This window comes from Etheostoma cragini, chromosome 4 (assembly GCF_013103735.1).
Source record: "Etheostoma cragini isolate CJK2018 chromosome 4, CSU_Ecrag_1.0, whole genome shotgun sequence".
Taxonomy (NCBI): Eukaryota; Metazoa; Chordata; class Actinopteri; order Perciformes; family Percidae; genus Etheostoma; species Etheostoma cragini.
In genome coordinates this window covers 2,593,032-2,607,471 of record NC_048410.1, presented here as the reverse complement: position 1 = coordinate 2,607,471, position 14,440 = coordinate 2,593,032, and the positions used below count along the sequence as shown (strand labels likewise).

At 42.8% G+C, this 14,440-nt stretch overlaps 1 protein-coding gene across 1 annotated transcript in view; it reads right to left on the bottom strand.

Moving 5' to 3' along the window:
- Positions 1–14,440, bottom strand: part of LOC117943814 (filamin-B) — a 75,653-nt gene that overhangs the window by 35,737 nt on the left and 25,476 nt on the right. The window contains exons 4-15 of the mRNA XM_034870170.1: positions 13,695–13,792; positions 11,367–11,514; positions 10,116–10,234; positions 9,724–9,798; positions 9,176–9,338; positions 7,361–7,561; positions 7,108–7,245; positions 5,491–5,617; positions 3,122–3,258; positions 2,809–3,002; positions 1,649–1,762; positions 961–1,104 (exon numbers count right to left, since the gene is read on the bottom strand). Coding sequence (XP_034726061.1) covers positions 961–1,104; positions 1,649–1,762; positions 2,809–3,002; positions 3,122–3,258; positions 5,491–5,617; positions 7,108–7,245; positions 7,361–7,561; positions 9,176–9,338; positions 9,724–9,798; positions 10,116–10,234; positions 11,367–11,514; positions 13,695–13,792 — 1,658 coding nt within the window. The remainder of the gene's footprint in view (positions 1–960; positions 1,105–1,648; positions 1,763–2,808; positions 3,003–3,121; positions 3,259–5,490; positions 5,618–7,107; positions 7,246–7,360; positions 7,562–9,175; positions 9,339–9,723; positions 9,799–10,115; positions 10,235–11,366; positions 11,515–13,694; positions 13,793–14,440) is intronic.

Below are 14,440 nucleotides of genomic sequence, written 5' to 3'. Positions count from 1 at the left end.
AACCAAAGGTTGTTACAGTGCATAAACAGAGAGGTTACAGTGTGTAAGTAACTACTACATGTAAATTGTAAAAATAAATTGAACATGCAATAGGGTTCGTTAATAAACACATGAGTTGAAATTGCAATTTTTTATCATATAGTGGGCGTTAGTAATAGGCAGTCATGATTCTTTTTAGTCAACAACAAAACATTTGTACAGTGTTAATGACGTGTTAATGTCAATTTAATTTCAGAAATCAAGTGTGCAGTTCCCTGCAGTCTGCAGACTTTGTCTTTTTTTATTTTTTAAGTTACCTGTTATAGCAGCCCAGCTAACATTTATCACACATTCTAGCAGACAAGGCACCATCTGGTAGAAGCTAATTCCTTAGCCGTTTTAATATTGGCACCGTTTGAAAGAAAACTTAAACTTTTTGGAATACATGTTTTTTTTCTATTTTTGTAGAGAAAGAGATTAAAAAACGTCGATATGAATCTCATATCTGTCAGACTGTGGTTAGCCTAGCTTAGCATAAAGATGAAACAGGGGGAAATAGCCAGCATGTTATGTTGAATTCAAGAGTCAATACTATTCTTGCTAGGATACTTCAAATTACTTAGACATCTTAGGGTGTTTCTCACCCTATTTCTTCTTTAATAGATTTTTTTTTTTAAAGAATTTACTTCTGTGAATCATTTCTGTGCAGCTGAACTAGGAGCTGTACCTCTCCTCAGTGTACGTCGTGATGATGATCAGAGGTTTCTTAGTTTTTTTACACTTTGCATCTTTACATTTTGACTGCACTGACTTCAAACGTTGCTCCGGGACGGTTGACTCTGATCGGACAACTCTGACGCTTTCTGCCTTAACTACAGCTTCTGACAGAACGACCTTAGCAGGTCCCGCCTCAACCGGATCCTGGGGTTTTGGCGGGGCATCACTTCCTGTTTTAACAGGGTGCTGTGATTGGCTGCTTACCCTGAAGGGGCTGTTGGGGACGCTGACTCCTCCCCAGGCGACGGCCACCGTGTGTTTGAGAGGGGAGGCGGGCGTGTAGGAGCAGGAGTACAGCCCCTCACCTTTACTCCTCACCTTCACCTCCACAGGTAGTCCCTCTGACTCCTAAAGACAGACAGACAGTTAAGAAGATGGTCAAACCTTCCTGAAATACAAACAAACAAGTCCAAACATGTAGCTGTATACAGATGTTTGTTTGCAAGGTTTGCAAATCAAAATGGATTCATCATTTAATTAAAAAAAAGAATCAACAGATGAATCAACAGATTGGTCGATAATGAAAATAATCAATGAATAACTGTAATATACATTCTCGCAATCTCACTTGAGAGAAAGGTTTCTGTATGAGACAGAAAGCTGTAAACACACACAAGATTCCATGATGCATTCAGATGTGAGCATCAACGCACTTATAACTAAACCTCTGCTGGTTTCAAAACGTGTGTGTGTGTGTGGGTATGTGTGTGTGTGTGAGTGTGTGTGTGTGTGTGTGTGTGTGTGTCTATATTTGTCATGTGTGTTTAGATGAAAACTTGCTTCACACCAAATGAAACCGTCTGTTGGGATTTACTGTGAGTGTATGTGTGTGTGTGTGTGTGTGTGTGTGTGTGTATCGATGATTTAGTACAAGCGGATTTCTGTGACTAACCTGAGCCGTGATCTTCAGAGGTCCTTTCCCAGCATCCTTAGCGCTGACAGTGAACTCGGCCGGTTGGCTGACCAGGCAGCCGGTCCTCTCGAGCCCCGGCCCGAAAGCCTGAACCTACAACCACAAAACCAATACTAAAGATTAGGGGTATCAAGACTCTTCAAGTCCATTATCGGATTTCTGGGTCACATTTTGCGTGCTTTATGGAAGCCGGTGTCTGTCATCGTCAGACCCTCCACTCCGTAACACCACGGTCCAATCACACATGGGTTAAGAGTTTTTCAGGTTCAAATTGTTCCAGGTCATCCAACGCATCAATTTCAGGAGTAGCATTCTTGCAATTAATCTATCTTTCATTTATATAACAAATCAATAGTTTAAGCTTATAAACATAACCGTTTTAAACCAGAAACTTCAGTATTTGGATCAAGTAGGTCATAAAACCTAAGGTGGTTCAGACTAACAGTTCAATGGTCAGATACATATTTAATCAACATTTAGGTGACTATAAGTAGGACTCTGTTTCGGAGATAGCCAGTATTAATCCTATATTAATCCTTCAGAACAGGGCAGGAAAAACTTGGAAATCTGAAAACTTGACTATCTCAAATCTTATATCTTAGCAAATGCCTGAACCCAAGTTTGGTGGGTCAGTCACAGTACTATTGTGCCACACCCTGGTTTTGTCTCATACTAGTCCATATCCACAACGTTCCACATTCGCAATTGCTCCGATGCTGCCGGAAATTTCGCCGGATCACGCTCTTTTCACCCGGATGTCAGTAACCTTCCGCTTTCTTTGTTAATTAATGCCGGTGGATTAATGAGGACTATGGTTAACTTCTCCTCAAATCTCCACAGGGTAAATCCAGACAGTTAGACTATCTGTCCAATCTGAGTTTTCTCTTGCGTGACTAAAACTACTTTCAACGTACACACGTCCCGCCAAAACCACTTCCCTCCCAAGGTTATTATGCAGCCACGCCCTGGCTCAGTTGAGCACTAAGCACCGCCCAAGATGACTGTGATTGGTTTAAAGAAATGCTAATAAACCAGAGCAGGTTTTTCTCCCATTTTGGAATGCATAATGGACTAGCCAGACCTTACCTCGCAGCGCTGTGGAGGCAGGTCTGGCAAAGCAAGACTGGTGTTGTACGGACCTTATCTGGGTCGCTGGCGTTGTTGTCGGGGACGATGTAGGCCATGAAGGGGCTGTTTTCAATGTCCTCCTCATCACAAGTCACGTGGACAGCGTATTCTCCGGGCTCCGTCGGCCAGTAACGGACGTCACATGAGCCGTCGTTCTGGTCCTCGCACTCGATTTTAGCCTGGGAAGGTCCCTCGATGGCAAAACCTGATGACACCGCAGGTCAGATTAGATTGGATGTAACGTGGGGGTGATGACAGCATTCAGTCCGACCTGAATCCAGTTTACAATGCTGATAAATACTGGTCACCCATAAATACACTCACCCAGCACTCCGACATCAGTGCCGACGGACTCCACTACAAAGGTGGCAGGTTTACCCACAATGCCTCCCTCCAGGCCGGGACCCCAAGCCCTGATCTGCTGAGGCCCAGCTTCCCGACCCACCGTCACCTCAAATGGACTGAACAAAAAGTGAGAGCGAGAGAGGAACTGTCAGAGTGAGTAAAATCACACAATCTTTTAAAACAGGATGTGACTTTATATGGATGTATGGATGTATGTGTGTGTGTGTGTGTGTGTGTGTGTGTGTGTGTGTGTGTGTCTGTAGGCACATGAGATCACTCGCTGTCACACAATAACGCACAAATCTCTTCTTTAATCCAACCTTCAAACAATTTTGGCTGTAAGAGTGTGTGTCTGTTCTCTTAATGTGTGTTTAGATGGAAATTAGCTTCACGCCAAATGAATCTGTCTGAAACACACACACACACACACATCCACGACCTTAACTTTTGTCTTTGTTTCTGCCAAATACTCCTTCTCCACCACCTACTCCTTCTCCACAGTTTGTTATCTCACTTCCTTTCCAACGGCCCAACAGGCATTTCTGAACTCCCAGCAGTACAGGTTCAAAACCAACATAGCCTCATCTGTGACTTCAGCCATGTGAAAGCTACTCCGAGTCCTGATTTGAATCCTCCGTGATGTATGAAGTGCCGAGGTCACAGAGCTCCCTTTTTGCTGCGAGTTCTGACAGTCCTGACATTCAACATCACCACATCTGGACCCATGAAAGAGAAACGCTAGCAAGGCTAAAGGCCCGGATGCAGTTTCCACAAATATGTCCAACTACCATTTTTCTTTTTAAATGAAAAGAATATGCACAAAAGCTGCAGTATGATTATACTCTATACACTTTCTGACACAAAAAGTAAGTCAAATCAAACTCTTCAGTTAAACTTTAAAGAGGTTTCACTTCTCACCTTGCTGCAGTGATGTCAATCAATCAATCAATCAAAACCTTTATTTGTCCCCAAGGGGCGATTCATTTGCTGCAGTAGCAAGAAATTGACACACGGTACATGACAACAAAGACAACAACATCATTTAAAATACAGTATATACCAAATAGAGAAAATAAATAAATGAATGCCACAACATTAAAAGTTTAAACCCCAGTGTACCATATGTGCCGACGTTACCTAGTCCTATAGTAGTATAGTATAGTAGTAATGTAGAGGTTTACCTGAGAACCCCGTGACTGCTGGGTGTGTTTACAGGTGCAACTGAGCACGTTTCCGCCATTTACATGGGCACAAGTATCCTGGTTTTAATCAAATTCAGGATAAGTGCTGGGAACCAAGTTGAAGCCTTTTTAGGCCCCGACAGAACTGTCAAAAGTGTTGAGTATCAATGCATTCACTCCCCAATTTCAATACCTAAGGAATAAATCTCATCAGCGTCAGTGATGCTTCTAATGCACGTAGTAGGAGTTGAAAAAACATATGAAGAAATATTTGTGCCGTAATGTTTCATTAAAATTGGTATAGAAAAAAAGCGTTGTTTAGGATTCCAGTAACAAAGTCATGGTGTTGGTATCAAAACGTTAAAACGATACCGAGCCCTATTAAGGAAATGGTGTTTATATGGAACATGAGAAACCTGCTTATTCATCTCGCTGGAAACATGATCATCATCCAGATTTCTAATCATCGGTGTGTAAATGTGACTTGATTTCTCGTTTTCAGAAACATGGATCATGGTGTTTACATGGAACACAATATCCTGGTTTATGGTGCAGTACTCCATGTACCATGTCCAGGTTTCTCAAAGCAGGATAAAGACCATAAACCCCTGTCCTCTCTCCCTCTCTCTCTCTCCCTCTCCCTCTCTCTATCCAACAGAAACAGTGACAGAAAGTGGTTTCTGAGTGTAACATTAGCCGGATGATCTAACAGTCAGCGCTGGATAAAATAAAACAGAAACCTTCTCGAGGACAGCTTCTCAAAACCCCCCAAAGATTTTAATATGTTTTACTCATTGTGGGAACTCTCTAAGCCTGTAGGAAAACACAGGGTACGTGACTCTGCTGTTCTGTGAAATGCTTTGTATTTATTTATGACCCGTGTATTGTTTGTCCAAGTCTGGCTTTTCATCAGTGTGTCTTGTCGCCCACAATCCCTTACATGTGGTTGGCTTCTCTTCCCATCCGGCTGACTGCTCAGAAACTTGGGGAAGTCCCTGTCCTTATACTCAAACTAATGCTCACAAATCTGCTTTACCGAGAGGTGACAAAGAAAACACAAGGCCCAGACTAAAAGTCTTCATTCCCCTGTGGACATTCAGATCCGATGAGGAAATGCGCTGAGGTAATTCTTTGAGACACACACACAAATACACAGGAACAACTCACCTCTTTGGGATGTGTTGACCCCCCCAGGTGATGGAGACGGTGTATTTTCCAGGACTGTTGGGATAATACTCATAGGAGTACACACCGTCCTTACCGGAGATCTGCTTCACCGGCTCCTCTATGCCCTCTGCGCACGCACACACACACACACACACACACACACACACCAGAGATGTAATCAGAGTATAGAGAACATCCTGACATTTTGCAAAATATTTCATTTGGCCATCAGTCCAAACGAGCTTCTTCGCTGAAGATTCCCTTCTCAAAGTAATTGGAATGGATATTTAATGATACAGCAACAATATAAATAGCACAAAAACATGTTGTCCTTCATTTTTCAGCTTTAACAGAACCATGGACCCATTACTCGCTGGTAAACCACTCAACAGGTGCTGCCCTCCCCCATGATGAATAACACCTTTCAGTAAAAATGCATTAATTAAGAGAAAAAATAATAAATTAAAATGTAGAATAAAGCAAACAAGAAGACAAAAAACCTGAAAACAAATACCAACATTCAGAATACAGGAGTTAAGTAACAACCCAACCCTAACAATATCAGTACTTCAACTGTTAATAAAATAAAAATCTATAAAAATAGGCTAGATAGTAATTAATAGATTCAGATCCAGGATATACTTGACCCAACATAAGTAATTACACAATACCATTTCTTTTTGAAGCTATTAGTGGAAACTTTTGCATTTATTAAATTTTTTCTAAATGCACAAATACTGTACGCCAAATCAGATGGCCAACAACAAGTTACAGTAACAGTATAAGTAACATTATTAACACAAAATAGTATTCTGTAGACACCCTATGTTGTCTGCTGTTGCTTAGTACTACCAGGTGTAAACACCAAGGCCCCCTGATTAGATGTCTGATCAGATTTCAAGTAGAAACTTTGACATGCTGGCGCTACAGAAACAAAGTCAGCTTGATTCGTCCTCTGTGGATTAGGGAACGTCTCAACAAAATGTAACGGCAGACCATCCGATAGTTGTTGAGATATTTCAGTCTCAATCACTTAGCGACCGACCTACATTGCCCATCCTTACAGCCACGCATGAAAAAAAACTACAGATCCCATGAATCCCCTTTGGACTTTAAATAAAGTCTAACTTCAGGAACAGAAGCTACAGTTTCACTTTGTCCCTCTATAAGGCCTCTACAGAAGAGATCTCCAACAGTGGGTCCGGGACCCCTAGGGGGTCCTCGGAGTCACTGCAGCGGGGCTTCCAAGTTTAAGTATTTTTAAAATATTAAAATGTCTTAACATAATTCCAATATGTTATTAGCAAATATCAATCCCTACTTAAAATAGGCTTACTGGCCTAAAGGTAAGCTAGCCACTAAGGTAGCCATCCACGCATAATTAAAAGATTAAATCATAAATATTCACTGATAATGATTTATAAAATCACGCCAACAATTTATGTTTTAATATCTTCGTATGTATAAAGCCTTTAGGCCGCCCCACACGTTATTGTAGGCCCGGTTTAATATGAAATCTCATTTTACACATTATGTCTCTCTTTCAGGTAAGGGTCCTTGGCTTTAAAAACAAACAAACATCGGAGACATGTGCTCCCCTGAGTAAACTGTACTCACTGGGTCCTTTGACGAGCACCTTCAGGTCTCCGCTGCCGGCGTTTCTGGTGTCCACCTTGAAGTCACCGACCTGTTTCACCCTCAACCCCGACGGCTGCAGACCCCGACCCGTCGCCCTGCACGACCCCGGCATGCAAGCTTGACAAGCCCGAGAGAAAACACACAGGTTGGAGCGATGGGACGTATTATGATGTGGGTCTTATGTCTGAGTACCGTTACAGTTTACTGATGTGGTGAGGTTGAGACGACTCACCAGGCCCCACGTCCACGCTGAAGGGGCTCTTGGGGATGCCCGCCCCTCCAAAGGTGACGGTGACAGTGTGCGGGCCCGCCTGCGTGGGCTTGTAGGTGCAGCGGTATGTGTTGTCGCCCTTATCCTCCATCATCACCTCCACGCTGTTCTGGCGGCCCTGAGGGTCTCTGATCATGGCCGTCACATCCCCGGTACCGGCTCCTACAGACAAACTTTAACAGGTCAGTCTTCAGCTTTGACTTCAGCGACTGCTTATGGAGAACACAATAAATAAAACTGAAATTTCTGAAATTTGTTTAAACACTTCCCCAGCATTGCTAAAGATGCTATAAAAAATTAGAAAATACACAGCTTAGGGAGTCAGCTTTCCGTTTGTAAGAAGAAATTATTTTGGGGTGTGAATGTTGATAAAATGCTGCGTGAGAGCTGAGAGTTGACGCTGGGAAACTGGATCCTCCTGATCAGTTTTGGGTGAGTGACACATTGATTTGAAATGATCAACTGTTTGAGATTTGGTGATGCTCCATCACTTAGGCACTTATCCGTGTGCTGTGGTTGGTGTGGCTGTCTTACGGGAGGATCATTGATAAAATTGGTCCAGGACGTATTAGCTTTACATAGAAACTGGAGGAACAGAACAAGAGAAATGTGACTCCCGGAAACTCCAAAGTTGTCTTACATGTTGCGTCTTTATACCTGCCTTGCTAAAGTTAGCAACTGGTAAGCCTATTTTAAGAAACCACCAACTTTGGGTCCGAGTCGGTGTGTGTGAGCCATGGAAGGACTTCAGAAATGCTACTGGGTGCAGTCAGCAGAGCTAAATGGTCAGGACATCTCTCCAAACTGGGGGCTGCCGTGGAGGCTTTAAAGTTGTTGAACCCGGGAGGGGTAACGGAAGTAACGTAAAGTAATGTAACCAACTCCTTCGGTGGTTAAGTAATTAAAGGCAATTAAAACATGCAATGCTATCCTCAAAAAACAATGTATAGACTCATACAAAATAAATCCCTCTTAGTCATCTCAGTCACTTCTGACCCACTAGAAGTGTGTGGCGGTGTCCATATCTGCAGAGACCCTGTTCTCTCTTATTTTATTTTTTCCTTTCTCAAGTCCGGACCATGTCAGGACTCTTCTGGGCGATAACAAAGAGGGCCCAACGTGGGTGCGTGACCCCCAGCCAATAACAGAGTGCACGGTGTGCAACCCTGTTGTTATTTTCAATCTGCGCTTTGTCTCCAGCGTCTCGTATCGATGCACAGAAACAGACGGAATAAAACTCTGCATTCACTCATAACCCGGCAATGTGGCACCCTCCCACGGAGGTGTGTGTGTATGTTTATTTGTGCTTTATAACATCATCGCTGCAAAACAATGACAAAATTACATTTTATTTCTTCCTCCTCTTGCTCAACCACCCCCGTGCTCTCTTTCTCTGTCTCTCTGGCCTTTAAACGGAGAGGAGGGCCCAACTTTGATAAGTGTGTGTAAAAAAAAAAAAAGGAAGCCCATACTCATTACATATTCCCCCTGTCATAAATACTGTGATTACGTTTTTAATGAGTAAAATGTGTGACCCGCCCAACATTCATCCTGGCAAGGTGATTTTACAAAACCACGCTTCAATGTGAGGCTTCACTCAAATATACAACAGGCTCGTTAGAGATGAACGGCGCCTCGCCCGCTGTAAAGGGGACGAGAGCAGGCGGCAGCAGCCGTGGGCGGTGGTACAAAGCTGCGGTCAGATTTGGCTTTTAAACATATCGGTGTTTCTGTGTGTGGAAGCGCCTCAGAGGCTGCTGTGTCTCCGTCTCTGACCTGCAGTGTAGATGTCAAAGTAGGTGGGTTTGTTGGCGATGTTGCCCACGGGTTCGATTCCCAGGCCTTTGACTGTGACCTTGGAGGCGTCGCCCAGCGCCTTGTCCACGTTCACCTCAAATGGACTCTTGGGAATCTGCTGGCCTGCAAACATCACCGTCACCTAGGAAAACAAAAACAGTAATCCATCTGAAGACAGAAGACATATTTCTGATATGTCAACAAAGATTTTATTTTTCATTTTCTTTTTGTTTCCTTGCACTAATAAAATAAGAATCCTAAAACAGAATATTTCACTATAAAATAGTGATGAGTTTAGTGACTTTGGCACGACGTGGACATTTTAAACTCTGAAATCGTAACCATGAGAGACATGGTTCTCCCTGCACACGGCGATGCAACGCAGCCTTTGATCAATGGTCTTCTTTTTCTATCAAACCAGAGTTTAATCTCTTATTTCACAGAATTTTAGGATCAAAAGGAAAATCATATGCATGTGCATTTCATTATTTTGTTGTCATTTTTAAAGAAAGAAAAATGGAGCTTGCCTTGTGAGGTCCCACGACTTGAGGAACATATGTGACGCTGAACGTCTTCTTGCCCTCATTAGGCTCCGCGATCAGCTGATCAGTGTCACACACACACACACACACACACACACACACACACACACACACACACACACACACACACACACACACACACACACACACACACACACACACACACACACACACACACACACACACACACACACACACACACACACACACACACACACACACACACACACACACACACACACACAGACGTATTTTTAGGATGAGTCATGTGTCACAGTCTTACACGAAAATCCCAGCATGTTGGTCAGTGGGGGGGCGCTGTGCTCCCTAATAATGACAGAAATCAAGTTAAGGAATAAGGAGTCCTGTGGGCGTACCTCCTCTCTGGTGCCGTCCGGATGATCCAGGTAGACGGTGACCTGACCCTGACCGGCACTGAACGTGTCCACGGTGAACACAGCGGGACGCAGCACCCGGTTCCCCGTCGGTTCAATACCTGCAGAAGAAGAAAATCAACACGTACCGGTCGGGTTAAAAAACTAAGAAAACTAATTAAAATTTGGATTCCAGCGTCCTCATGTGAATAGTTTCTTGTTTCTTCATTTCTCTGTGACAGTAAACTGAATATCTTTGAGCTGTGGACAAATCATTTTTCACCATTTTAAAGACCCAACAACTAATAATCGACAGATTCTTGACAATGAAAATAACCGTTAGTTGCAGCCTTAAAACATGTACCTATACATATTAATACCACTGTCTGTATAGATTTTAATTTTAATTTTAATCTGTTTATTGATCCCCAATGGGGAAATTACAATGATGAGAGTATTAATAAATATTAATACCGCAGAATTATGCTGTTCCCGTTGCGACGTAATCCAACAGGAATGTGTGTTTGATGTTGCCGTTTTATTCCAGCTGAAGCTGAGCCAGGTTCAACTTTTTTGCAGGACAACCCTGCGAGCTCTCTACGTCAGGACCAGGATGCCCCCAACACAAATTATCAGGGTATGTGTGTGTGTGTGTGTGTGTGTGTGTGTGTGTGTGTGTTAGCAGCTGCCTACTTCCTCATATTGTCAGAGAGACCAGTTATTTCCCGTGTTTTCCTATTAGCCAACACACACCGGAAGGAGCAGCTCTTGTTTTTCTGTCAACAACCCGTTGGCCTTTTGTTGTGTTCTCAAAAGTAAAAACATGAAATGTTGTTGTGTTTTCAAAAGTACATTTTATTTATTTATTATATTATTAGGGCTGTGCAATGAATGAAATTTTAAATCGCGATCACAATTTCGGCTCCTCCTACTTATCACAAAAACATTTTTTTTAAATGAACCCACATTTTTTTTCTTGTGTGCTGAATGAAAAAGAGAAAATGTTCAAACAACAAAAGTTCAAGGTGTATTCACGGTTTTTTAAAGTAAAAAAAAAAATGCTTCTCCAATCTTTCCAAAAGCCAATACCGTTAAATAATTATGATATTATGAATTCATGCATAATTGAGCAGCCATATTATAAATATGCTGTATATGCACGCTCTGTGTGAGAGTGAGAGTGTGTGTGTGTGTGTGTGTGTGTGTGTGTGTGTGTGTGTGTGTGTGTGTGTGTGTGTGTGTGTGTGTGTGTACCTGGGCCGTACGCGCGGGCCTTCTTGGGGTTCAGCTTGGGTTTAAGTGGAGCTCCTGGCTTCAGTTTGGCTTTGGGGAACTGTGACAGGTAGGTCATCATCGACTGCTCGTCCGCGCTGGGATCAATGATCTCCTCTGGAGCCATCACCTGCACGTGAGTGCGCGCGCACACACACACACACACACACACACACACACACACACACACAGACACACAGTTCAGGTTTGTTGTAAAGAAATCTGTTTTATACCTAAAACCCCTAAAGACTGACTTGGACTGCCAGTGTGATTTGCTCCCATTCAGTCACAAGAGCATTAGTGAGCTCCAACGCTGAGAAATCTGCAGAATGTTCCGCAGGTTTAGGAAACATTTACAATGCTACGTTTTGGTTTAAAAACAAATATCTTTTGCTACATTTACACCTCGTATTCACGCTGCTGGGGCGTTTCAGAGCCCCTAAACCGGAGACGTTGGAAAGTACTCCTGATCCCGTTTTGGTGAAAACGGAGACGACGGTGTTTTCGCCGCCTGATTGGGTCACGATGTCTCTGAGACTAGCTGCTAATGTTACCATGGCAACTACCAGTAAATTGCAGAGTATACACGTTGCCTCTTGTTTATCCCGGCACGCCCGGTACACGAGAATGTTGATGAGATATGTGGTTTGGGAGTGTTATATGGAAATTAGTTCAGAGATCGCTTTTGGCTCAAAACTCTGCTTGAAAACCAAAACGTAGCAATGTAAATGTAGCCTTAATAAAAAAAAGAAAAAAAAGAAATTCTGAATGTTAACACAACTCCATCACAAGCACAAAAACAAATTCTGCAGATGTTCTTTCTAGATCTCTGCTGTAAACTAATAAAAACAATTTTTTATAAATCTGCAGGTTCTGTTTGGGCGAGGTGATCAGTTCCGGCTCACATTGGGCGTTCTAGTTCATCCTAAAGGTGTTGGATCAGGTCAGGGCTCCGTGCAGACCAGTCAAGTTCTTCCAAAATAAACTGGGAAAAACGTTCCTTTATGGACCTGGCTTTGTGTACGGCCGGGGGGGGGGGCACTTTGATGATGAAACAGATGATGAACTTCTAACTGTGTTGTATAGTAGGAAGAACACTATTGTCTAAAATGCCATTGTGTGTTGCAGCATTAGGATTTTTTCCCATTGGAACAAAGGAGCCCAGAACAAGAGAAGCAGACCCGGTACGCAGACAGGGATGTCCTGGACTCGGTCTCAAACTGGTCACTGCTCTGTCCCTCCTTTAAAGTCACGTTCAACATCTCCCCCAAGAGTCACTCTGCTTCACAGGCTATTTTGGGACGTTTAAAAAAACTCTTTTAGTGTCTAACCTCGAATGGAATAAACTACATTTCCAGGAAACAAAGATGGTCTAAATTAGTGTCATGGGTGTGACAGGGAAGTTCGTCAGCTATGTTGTTTCTGGAGGAGAGACTTCCTGCAGGTGTCAGCTGATTGACAGGAAGCCGAGCATAGCGTAATACAGCCACAGAAAACATTTAACTCTGAATTAATGTCATCAGAATGAAAGAATGTTTCTTCCTAATTACTCCTGTTACTGTTCTTCATACTGAGGGGAACAACAATTAGCTCTAATAACTGCATAGAAACCTTTACACTATGTTAATAGACCACTTTAAGCAATTATTCAAAAGTGGCATAAATACTTAACTACTTTCCCGGCAACAGCCATTTGTTACATAAGTCGTTATGGTACATTTTATCTTTTTCAACTCGAGTTGCTACCTCATAACCTTACAACAAAACTGTGTCAAAATGATCTGAGGTTCAGTGAGTTTCCTCTGTTGTGAACATTCAGGAAACCAAACAGCGCCTGTGTGAGATGCTACCAGCGACCTTTGCCCTCTGCAGCAGAGGCTATTTCCATGGTGATATACGATAGACGCTAAGCTAATATCCCTGCAGTCATCTAAAGCTACTAGTAGTTAGCATTGTTGGCTACAACCAATGCTAAATGTTTCCATCCCTCCCTGATGTATGACTCTGTCGTGGGGGTAGTGGTTGGATTGTTGGATTTTCAAGCAAAGGGTTGCCGGTTCAAGTCCCCATACGGACAAAAGTCCAGAGTGGAGACTGGTAGCTGGAGAGATGCCGGTTCACCTACTGAGCAAGGCACTGACACTTGTACTGTGATGACAACAATATCTAAGTAGAACACATGAAACCCTAACATCTAACCCCCAATGACCCCTACTCAGATTAATTATTCAAGTAAAGTGTGTAATATAAGTTAAATAATAAATTCACACTGAAGAAGCAGATGTGGAGCAACGTCGGAGAGAGTCTTACCTGCGGGATGCCCAGCCAGTCGTCAGCCAGCTGCATGGCTTCAGTGGCATTCTCCACTGGTTTCACTGGATCCCAGGTCTCCCAGTCTGGACACAGACCTGCAAACGAGACACACAACAACACTGTCAACAACTTACACACACAACTAAGACTGTTGATACCTCAATATTTCCAATACAGGTTCCTAAACAATACTTTTTTTAAAGCACTAATTTTATAAAAATCCATAAAAAAAGAAAGAAATTCAATTAATTTCATTGTTCAATACCTGAACTTTTTTTTTTATTTTTCAGCTCCTTTACACACATCTAAAACGTCCTTTGGAATAAATAAATCTATCTATCTATCTATCTATCACATTGTAGTCAAGCTACTCAAAATACAACGTCACACACACACACACACGAGCACTGTTTCTGTGTGTAACATGGGGTATACGACATGTGGACAGCCAATCACAAGCATCATTAGATCTGGGTACAAGCATGCTGCGTGTTTATTGGCTCATTGATGACATTGAAATATGTGAGAGGCATTATTTGAGGTTTGATACTATGGAGACACAGAAAGAGAGAGAGAGGGAGAGAGAGAAAGAGAGAGAGAGAGAGACAGAGAGAGAGAGACAGTGAGAGAGAGTGAGACACGGAGAGAGAGAGACACAGACAGAGAGATAGAGAGAGAGAGAGAGACACAGAGAGAGAGAGACAGAGCGAGAGAGAGAGAGACAGAGAGACAGAGAGAGAGAG